Below are 10,428 nucleotides of genomic sequence, written 5' to 3'. Positions count from 1 at the left end.
CAATATGTCGCCTAACCGATTGCCCATCCCATCCCGTCCATTCGCATCTGTGTATATCTGCCTACATCTCGGGGCTTCCGCTCATATCGGCCATATGAAATCGAGAGCATTCACTTCCGCCCATTTATCCGAGCCATATTCCCCATTCCCCCCAACACCCACTCCCCGCACCCCCCACGGACACAATTGAAATTGAATAAAATGACTTTTCAAATTATTTGCGATACAACAAGAGACAGGCAGAGGGATAGGCAGAATACAGGCATACAGGCACATGGTGGTGCCAGAAGTGCTTATCTATTGGAAAATGTTAACTGTATGAAAGCCATAAACTGTAGATATGCAAAGCTACCGCCATTGCCATCCAGCGGAAGAAGGCTGAGAATACGTAAAAACAAATAACAATTTTGCGCTCAAAATAGAACACAAACAACACAAAAGGCGCAGGGGGATATGGCAATGCCTTCGTCTTGCCCGGGGAAGGTGGGTAGTTCCGAATGGAGCCTACAGCCAATCCCATCCACATGTCCTGGCGCAGGATTCGTTGGGTGGCGGAGTGGTGAAAGGGGCAGGGGAAGGGCAGCCAAGTATCGATTTATGCATATTAAATTACACGCACTGCCTTTACAATTCTAGCTTGAGTTCGTATGCGTGCACTGAAAGAAACTATGCTTACCCACTGATAACGTTCAATATTTTCAATTGGCGTGTTCGCCATAACTTGGTCAAAAATGGACGCACAGCTAAAATGAAGACTGTTTTGCGCTGCTTATAAACATAGCTAACTATGTGTATACCTCCTTTTTGGATTTTCAAAAAAAAAAATGCTAACAAATTTTCGCATTTTCGATAAGGGGTACCATCATCAAAATTAGCGAAAAATGACAAAAAATTAGCATTTCAATGTATGTACATGGATTGATAGGGAATTTTGTTACGAATTCAACGAGGCATTCCACTTTTAGACAACTATTTTTGTTGCTATCGAAAAAAAACGGATAAATTTTTATTAAAAAATCGAGAAAAAAAATTTTTTTTAATAATTCAATCGGCGTTTTCGCCATATTTCTAGTTTTTTCTGCTTATTTCTAATGAAAAACCCATGTTATTAAATTGAATTGATTAATTTTTTTGTTTGATTAAAAAATAAATTTGTTTTATGTTAAAACATATTACGAACATGGCATTCATAAAATAAACAAACAAAATTTTTGTCCACCTTTCAGTTCGAATGTCACTATAACCGGATTCTACTGTAGTGTATTTTTCAAGAAATCGAACTATAATAAGAATTCTAATAATATAGAACATTACTATTTACAATCTAGAGGTAATTTTACTTAAAATGTTCTGCATCAGAAGTTAAAATCTACTCTTTTAATAGTTATGTAACCTTTAAGTAGTGCAACACTGCGTATAAGTAATACATACGCAGTGTTGCACTTCACTTTATATTATGAATTGTGATTAGTATTTTTTCAGTGTACTCCAGCGACGCCCGGTGCTCCGGCGGAGCAATTTATATTTCCTTATTGGCCTGTGCGTGTGTATTTCTGACATCTCAGTTGAATCGCCCGGGCCTCGCCCCCTATTTCCTTTTTTTTTCCGCCATCATTACCATTGGGATTCCACACTAGCGCCCAATTTATAAACGTTTGGCTGTTTGCCTTATCTCGAGCTGCTCCCGGGATCCTTCTGCCTCTCCCCGCAGTGCACTGGCGAAGGACACTTGGAGAAAACGGCAGGAAGCAGGACAAGGAATGCCCCGACCGAGGCAGAAATTTATATCAAATTGAAAATTCTTCCTCCGCAGACGGAAAAATCCATTTATGCGCTCACAGTGAGCCTGCTCCTCACTTCACTTCACTTCACTTCACCTCATCCGATCTGAATCCGAGTTCCAGGCAGCGCGGAGTGCATATTTTAGAGGAACTTACGGCCGGAATTACTTTCCATTGCGCGGGGGGTGGGGGGTGGGAATCGGAAAACTATCCAGGCAATCAGAAGTTGACTTTGTGGCATAAGCGGTGGTCATAACTCACCCAATCCCCGCCAGCATATGGAAACGAGGCAGTCGCTATGGGAGCGGACTCGGGAAAACGTTCAATTTTCAATGAGCACTTTTCGCTGCAAAGTAGGTGGATGGGTGGATTGGTGGTTGGTGGGTGGGACGAGGCAGCTCGTTGGAGGAGTGCCTGCCCTGCAATATTAATGCTGGGCAGGAGCAACGCCCAGAGCGTTAAGAGTGTCAAACCAAAAAGACTGACCAGCGGAGACATCGCAGATGAGGATACTCTGACCACCGCTCGAATCGCACTCTTAATTATTCTGGTCACATCTGTTATGTAAACTGCGACCCATCCGGCCATAAAAGTCGCCCTCCCAAGAATGGCAAAGGCGGCGCCCAGAAGACAGAGAACCCAAACTTGGACACGGGTATGAGCTCCTTGCCCTCGTGCGCTGCAAAAATTAAAAACGAAAGCCACGCACTTGGCTGCTGGAAAAGGGGCCAGCAGAGGCTCCAGAGGAAGGCTTTGGGTATTTTCCAGCCCGTGGCCTCGAGGCGGAGGACCCGGGACCCATAAATAAGCAGCTCCGACCGCCTTTCCTGCAGCTCCGAAAGGCAGAGCCTTAATTTTTAAAATACCCGGCCTCGGCTGCCCCATATAACACCTTTGTATATTGTACGCGAACGTGGCCACAGTGGTCTATGGCTCATGTGGAACTGAGAAGATGTACTCACAGTGCAACTATCTTATTAAACCTATCTGATATAAATCTGATGATGAATTCCTATTTTATGTGATTTATGTGAGTTTAATCCTCAGATTTAACAAACTTTTAAAACAGTTGATATGCAAATAAGTTATTCCAAGGTAACACTGTACTCCCAACTATCATAGGTTGCTTTTAAGCCACTGCAATCCTCACCTCTGGGCAGCTCAGGCTGCTTTTCCACTCACCTTTTGCTGGGACTTTCCTTGGGGCGACGGCCCTTAACTTTTTTGCATTGTGCTTGATCCGCAGTTTCAGCAGTTGCGCCCCTCCTCCAATCCTGTCCAGCTACCCATTCTGCGCCTGGGAAATCTGCGCGGGTCACCCCAAACCGTATTTTTAATTAATGTTGACCGCAATTTGTGCCTGGACCGCCGGCAGCAGCTGCTCTTCTCGGTTTCCCGCTTGTTATCGGGTCCTGCCTATCAGGCGCACCCTTTGGGACGTCACCAGCCAGTCCTTGGATTATTAAGATATTCATAATAAGAGCCGCCAAGGGGACAACGACCAAGTGCTAGAATGGATTAGAGCGCCAACAACCTGTTTACCAGTTGGCCATGCCAACGAAGCCGTTGTGCGCCTTAGTTGGCGGTCAATGAAACCAATTAACTGTACTCGACTGGGAGTTGACTGGGCATGGCCAAGTAGGTCTGCTCGGCCATCCGCGGAGTACGCAAGTCCCCTTGTTTCCCTTGAACGCAGCCAGACCGCAAGGGTCTTGTATCGCTGGCAGATGGAGTACCAATTACCCGCTGATGTCGCCCGCTTCCTGGTGGCGAAACAGAACCAGCAACAGAAACAGAGCTAAAAACTAACTGGGATCTGGGAGAGGCCGACTAATTGCAGTATAAGAGCTTCCTGCAAGCGCAGAAACTCGTTCTTCAGAGACCACAACGAAAACAGATGGCAGGAAAACAGAAACATACACGGTGTAAATAGGCTGTGCCTTGGCAGCAAATGCAATACATTTCGAGGAGATGTGCTTTCACAAAATGTACATATATTTACTTAGATGGTTAACCATTGGTTTGTCGATCGAAAGACCAAAAGACCAGCCTGGACCGTCGATGGATGATCATAGTCTACTTCAACTTCTTCTTGGGACGCAGGTTGTTGGTGTGTCCGCACTTCTTCTTGCGGCAGTTGGTGGCACGAGGATGCAGACGGGCGTAGCACTTGCGGCAGATCATCTTGTCGCAGTTGTACTTCTGGGCCAGAATCCTGAGGGAGGGCTCAATGATACCACCACGCAGACGGAGCACCAAGTGGAGGGTGGACTCCTTCTGGATGTTGTAGTCGGACAGAGTGCGGCCGTCCTCCAGCTGCTTGCCGGCGAAGATCAGACGCTGCTGATCTGGGGGAATGCCCTCCTTATCCTGGATCTTAGCCTTGACATTCTCGATGGTGTCAGAAGGCTCCACCTCCAAGGTGATGGTCTTGCCGGTGAGGGTTTTCACAAAGATTTGCATGGCGGCGGCGTCACTGCAAGCAGATAAAACAAAAATCAGTACCCAGTCGGATGATTTCTTGTGGAACTTGTGCGTCCCAAAAAGCGGGCAAAGATTGGAGGTTAGGTCCGACCTGCTGGCATGTTTCGCTCAACAGAAACTGCTCCACTGGTCGGCGACCACCAGTGTCCATCTTTTTCATATCACAAACACGTCACTGAACAACAATATGTTTACATTGTGCCACGTTTTTGCGATTTCTCGTTTATTTTTGCTATATTTAATGGAAACTCACCAGAGGAAACGTGCAACCAAATGCTATTCAAAAGAAAAAGGGAAAAGAAAGTGTGACCGCCGCAGAACACAGCAAATATACCGAACTGGTATTTTTAAGATACCGAAATATACTAAATGAAGTGTCGCATTATTAAATTTTTTTAAAGACTTGGACAAACAAAATTAAATTTGAAGAAATATCTTGCTTGTTTATAAAGATACACAATCTTTATAATTTAAACTACAAGTTTCTGGTATTTGTACATACCCCAGTATGAACTCGTTGACAGCTAAGCTTTAAATTATATTATTTGTGGTATGGAAGTGTGTCTATATGGAATACAAAAAACTAGAAAACAATTCTGTATAAAAAGTTTATACTACATAATGTTAAAAATATCGCATATTGGCGTAATAAAAAATATATACAACATTTTGTAAAATATTTTGAAAGTACTAGTATAAAAGATTCCTGATATTATTCATTGTGCTGAAATGAATAATTGAATACTAGATTGATAAGTATATAATGATTATATTTTTAGGAATTTACATTCAACATTAAAGTTTTTATATATATTTTCAAAAGCTTTTATCAAAATATATGAAATATATGAATTAGTTGCTGTATTAATTTTTAGTGGAAAACGTATGTCAAATTAGTGGGAATAGCATGCTCTGACCTTCGCCGTCAAATCGATAGATTCTGGAAAATACCTCTCTTGATATCGAAGTTCTAAATGGCCCGATAGGAACGAGCACCTATCGATGACAGTAGCACAAGTTGTGCGGAAAAGGGAAAATAAGGGAAAAGCGTGGAAAACCCTTGAGAACTGAGCATGTCGAAAGCAGGCGAAGATCAGCCCGCAGCGGAGGGTGCGGTAAGTATCGGGGCTCCATCAGCGACTCATGCCCACGATTTCCCGACTGTCGCGACCTGGTTCTCATCGTTTTTTCTAGGTGATTGCTGGCAACGGGAACGCTGAGCTGGCCCAAAATGAAGGCCAAAATCAGCAACAACAACCCCCCCAAAATCAGCCCACCCGCATGGAGTCCTTCTTTGCGATGACCAAGTCCCTGATCCTGCGTGCCCTGATCATCTACTTTGTGAGTTCCTTTTTCCGGCGACCTGCGCCCGAAGCCGCCGGCCAAGACAAAAGTGTGGCAAATGCGGGTCCCAAGATCACGGCCTGGAATTACTTCGAGAACGGCACGGACTTTGACCTGCACGTGTGGTTGTCAGAGGATCCCGATGTGGTTAACTTCCAGCAGAAGGCGAATCTGCTCTGGCTGCAGGAGGACCTCACCTATGGAGATTGGACGTCGGGCGTCAATGGAGATGGCATTTACACGCACAGTTTGACGCTTAAGGCCAGTCAGCATTTGATGAACAATGGCAGTGTGTACCTTCATGCGTTTGTCACCCGTTCCGGCATGAGTCCCGATCCCAAAGCACCGAATTATGCCACCAATGGGCACATGGGCTACCAGCAACATCAGCTGAACAAATTCAAGAAGTTGCGCGTGAATCGCAACTACAATTTGTTGGCCAGCGAGAAGGAGAAGCTGGAGCACGAGCTCAAGCATGCGAATCTCAAGGATACCATCGTGTCTCATTGGCATCCTAATCTCACAGTCAACCTGGTGGTGGACCAAACCAACTGGGCCCAGGGTTCAGTGCCGCCGCCACTTGATGAGTACGTAACGTTCGTGGACGGCGGTAAGACCTATCTGCCCATCGTGTTCGTCAACGACTACTGGAATCTTCAGCGGGAGTACCAGCCCATTAATGAAACCACTCCCGAACTGGAGCTTCACCTCACTTTCCAGCCGCTGGGCATGTTCAAGTGGCAGCTGTATGCCGCCAAGCAGATGAAGAACAAATGGGCCGGCAATATGCTCGGTGAGCTGATGGCTGCCAGCCAGCCGGAAGAGAGTGACGAGGATCAGGACTCGCTGAAGGAGACTCTGCTGGACACCAATATCTACCTGCTAGGCATCACTGTGGCCGTTTCCATACTGCATTCGGTGTTCGAACTGCTGGCCTTCAAGAACGACATTCAGTTCTGGAACAATCGCAAGTCGCTCGAAGGACTGTCTGTGCGATCTGTGTTTTTCGGTGTCTTCCAGTCACTTATCATTCTTTTGTACGTGCTGGACAACGAGACCAACTTTATGATCCGCATCTCCTGTTTCGTGGGACTCGGAATTGAAGTGTGGAAGATCCATAAGGTCGTGGATATTAACTACGACCACGATCAGAAGATTCTGGGAGTGCTGCCGCGCATCAGTTTCCAGGACAAGGGCTCCTATTCGGAGAGCTCCACCAAAGACTACGACAAACTGGCCTTCAAGTACCTGGGCTGGGCCTGCTTCCCGCTCCTGGTGGCCTACTTTGTCTACTCCCTGATCTACAACGAGCACAAGGGCTGGTACTCGTTTGTGCTGAACATGCTGTACGGCTACCTGCTGACCTTTGGCTTCATCCTAATGACGCCTCAGCTTTTCATTAACTACAAGCTTAAGTCGGTGGCCCACATGCCGTGGCGCATGATGACCTACAAGTTCCTTAACACCTTTATCGATGACATCTTTGCGTTTGTAATCAAAATGCCCACAATGTACCGGCTGGGTTGCTTCCGCGACGACATCATCTTCTTTGTGTTCCTCTACCAGCGTTGGCAATACCGCGTCGATCTGAAGCGCGTGAACGAGTTCGGCTTCTCCGGGGAGATGGAGCAGCAGCATGCTGCCCAGAAGCTGGAGGGCCAGACAGCCAATGGAGCCATTGAGGGTCCCGAAACTGCGCCAGCGACCAAAAAGACAGCTGCACAAAAGAAGCAGGACTAAAAGGAGAGCTGAGCTGTAGGCTACAGTATGCATTAGCATTAGAAGACCCAATACCATATACTCCACTCCCCCAATATGTATGTAATCACTCTCCAGTATACATAGTCAAGTAACCCCGATAGCATCATTCTTAGGGCTAATTGTATGTACGTATGTTTGTGTTTTGTTTTATCATCATACACTCCGCGCTTCTCGCAGCGTTGGAAGATCAAATAAATTAAGCGTGAGATGATCCATGTGCTATTATCTAATCGTCAACCTGCTGAGTGGGGTGATCAGTGGGCTGGAAAGGCGGAGATAAGCTTGCTTATCTGGGAACTGGCCAGATGGCCCAGATAAAGGTCACCTCGTTTCGGAAAGAAACTAAGGTTCTTTATGGATTGTGCCAACTGAATCAACAGATAACGTCTGTTTGTTGGAACTATTTTAATTTTAATTTATATTTTCTAAATCATCTTGAGTCTTATTGATGGTTTTTTCATGCCAATTAAACTTCTCTCATGATTTTCTTAATCAAATTCAATTGAATCTAGGTACAGGTACGAAAATCGCTTACATGTAAATACACACATTATGCAGCACTATACCCGGGCCGTTTACAACACTGAAGATGCAGCGCGCCAAATTTGAACCGAACTCAAAAATAATACGTTACTTATATGCGATTCAAAAAGCGCTATGTCCAAGATAAGTCTTTTTTACGTGAGGAATTTTGAGACAGAACTGAAAATTGAAATTCCGTGCAGATTATTAAGATATAAAAATAAGAATTTGTAAAGATATTGTCTTAAATACGAGTTTCTGAGAGTTTTAAATTTTCTGGAAGTGAGCACCGAATAGAATCACACCCACGACAAGCGACATTGGCATCCACTGGAATCGAAAGAGCCACAATAAGCCGCACTTATTCTGTTGCGTCGTAGGCTCAGCTATTTTTATTGGTTTGCCTTTGTGGCTCTCGGTCTCCGATCGCCAAAGACAGAGCCACAACGACAGCCAGGACTTGGAGCTCGGAGAATGGAGCATGGAGTTGGGAGCATGGCGTTGGGAGCTGTGAGCTGGGAGCTGGGCTTTGCGTGTTTTTGTAATATTTCTCAAAAGATAAGAATGCGACCGGACCGGGCTGCTGCCGAGGTTTCTACTGGCATTTAGGCAGCGACCACGACGACCAAGACGACATTCATAAAGAAATAAAATCGGACAAAACTCTTGTTATGCTCTTTTTACTGCACTAAGTGACAGTTTTACGAGGCAGCCAGCGAGTCGCGGGACTCGGCTGAGGTTGCCTCGCCGTTTCAGGTTGTTGTTGGGTTCCCAATCCGCAACTCCCAGCTCTCCCAACCCCCCCATCTCAATTGCATGTGGTCTAGGGGAGCACAATGTGCACACCCGACCCTATTCCTATTCCAATTCCCTGGGGCACATCTATCTGGAAACCCCTGAATATTCACACAGATTACGATCGCTGCGGAATCGGCGGTCTTTCTCTTGCTTAGATTTTTGAGTGCTGCTGCTCCGCCAGATATTCCTGGAATCTCTCCAGTCCCAGATTCTAATTTCCAGCCTAATAGGAATAAAGATGGCCAGCCAGCCAGCGACATCCGACGGGCAGCATCCAGCAATCGTCTGCTGGCCATGTTTAAGGGCCCAGACAGGCACTCATGCTTCGCTACCCCTTCCACTACACGGTGAGAAAAGTGGGAGAGCAATTATAATTCAATTAGGCAATTAAGCAAGGTGTCTAAAAAACATTCAAGACATTCTCATACATTTCGTTCAGCATTCCTTTTTTCAGGACATAAAGACGAATACTTTATATTTTTGTAAGCCAAGGAAGCTCTTTCTTTTTAGAAATCTGAATATCATTTATACATACAACTTTCAGTTCTAACAGTGTACTTCTACACACCGTATCAAATGATTTTAAATCTCGAAACAGAGCGTGTTTTAAAAAGCACCTTTAAAAATGAAGTAGAGTTGTTAACTAATATTTGACTTATTTATTTTCGACACCCTTATTTTGTTCAGTGCATGGGTTTAGGGCACGCATTGAGGAGTGAGATCGAAGTGGAGATGAGGACTGAGAGCTAGGTTCACACCAGCAACATTGCACCATCGCCCGAATCAGAAAACAACAAAATCAGCGAAGGGAAGTAAAACGCAGGTCCCAAACACAAAATACAAAACACCAAACACCGAAATTCCAGAAAGCCAAAAAAAAAACAAAAATGAGGCACCACCACCATCAGCACCAACAACAACAAGAGCAAGAACACCAACAACAACGGCAAAGTAAACGACAACTAACCATAAGAAAAATGACCAGCGATAATTTTAATTTGAAACCAGTTTCTATGCTAAACAAAATTCTACGGCGCTGCCGTAAGAAAAAGAAAAGACCATCCGATCGAAGCGATCCCAGTGAGGAAACCAAATAAAAGACTCCCAGAGCGAGGCTCTTCGCCTCTCGGAGATCGGGAGAGCGATCCGCACAGAGAGCTGCGAAAGAATTTCTTATTCCGAGCCCGAACCTGCGTCATGGGAGTGGGGAGTAGCGTACTCCTCCTCCTGATCCCTGGATTCTACTAGGACCGAGTGAGCACGACTGAGCACAATAACGAAAACATCTAGTGCACTGCGAGCAAAGATGGGTGAGAAGGGGTTACTATGCATATCAGCTTAAAAAACAATGTATATGGATTGGGATCAGATGGAATGGGATTTATTTTGAGGTAAACTGAATGATATTTTTTAATAAAGAGTGGTTTATTTTATCCACTAACTTCAAATGACCAAAACCAATCTTGCAGTGCATCCGAGCGCAGTAAAAAGTACCCGCAGTAATTTTTATTGTTGCTGTGTATGGGTCGCCGGTGGCTATTGAATCTCGTTGGACTGGACTGGACCGACGAGGACCCAAGACCGACGAGGTCCAAGATGAGGAGCGAAACTGGGAAGAGAGAGCGCTGTGGCGAACAAGAAAATGAAAAACGAAACTGCAACAAGTGAAAAATGTGTTGCAGCCACAACAGGTATCTCACCAGAGAGCCATGTTCTCTCTCTCCACTGAGCGATTCGA

At 45.3% G+C, this 10,428-nt stretch overlaps 2 protein-coding genes across 2 annotated transcripts; one reads left to right on the top strand and one right to left on the bottom strand.

Moving 5' to 3' along the window:
* Positions 1-3,711: 3,711 nt before the first annotated feature.
* Positions 3,712-4,657, bottom strand: LOC120458544 (ubiquitin-60S ribosomal protein L40). Its single transcript, XM_039646225.2, has 2 exons — positions 4,519-4,657; positions 3,712-4,257 (listed from the first exon to the last, which is right to left on the bottom strand). The coding sequence occupies exon 2, from the start codon at positions 4,242-4,244 to the stop codon at positions 3,858-3,860; it is 387 nt and encodes a 128-aa protein (XP_039502159.1). The 5' UTR covers positions 4,245-4,257; positions 4,519-4,657; the 3' UTR covers positions 3,712-3,857.
* A 545-nt stretch (positions 4,658-5,202) lies between these two features.
* On the top strand, positions 5,203-7,581 carry LOC120456172 (cleft lip and palate transmembrane protein 1). The gene is made up of 2 exons (XM_039642842.2): positions 5,203-5,380; positions 5,460-7,581. Exons 1-2 carry the CDS (start codon positions 5,339-5,341, stop codon positions 7,347-7,349), a joined length of 1,932 nt encoding a protein of 643 aa, XP_039498776.1. The 5' UTR covers positions 5,203-5,338; the 3' UTR covers positions 7,350-7,581.
* The last annotated feature ends 2,847 nt before the right edge of the window (positions 7,582-10,428 follow it).

The sequence above is a fragment of the Drosophila santomea genome, chromosome 2L (assembly GCF_016746245.2).
Source record: "Drosophila santomea strain STO CAGO 1482 chromosome 2L, Prin_Dsan_1.1, whole genome shotgun sequence".
Classification (NCBI taxonomy): domain Eukaryota; kingdom Metazoa; phylum Arthropoda; class Insecta; order Diptera; family Drosophilidae; genus Drosophila; species Drosophila santomea.
The sequence above is the reverse complement of the archived record's forward strand: the minus strand, read 5'-3'. Positions and strand labels throughout refer to the sequence as shown.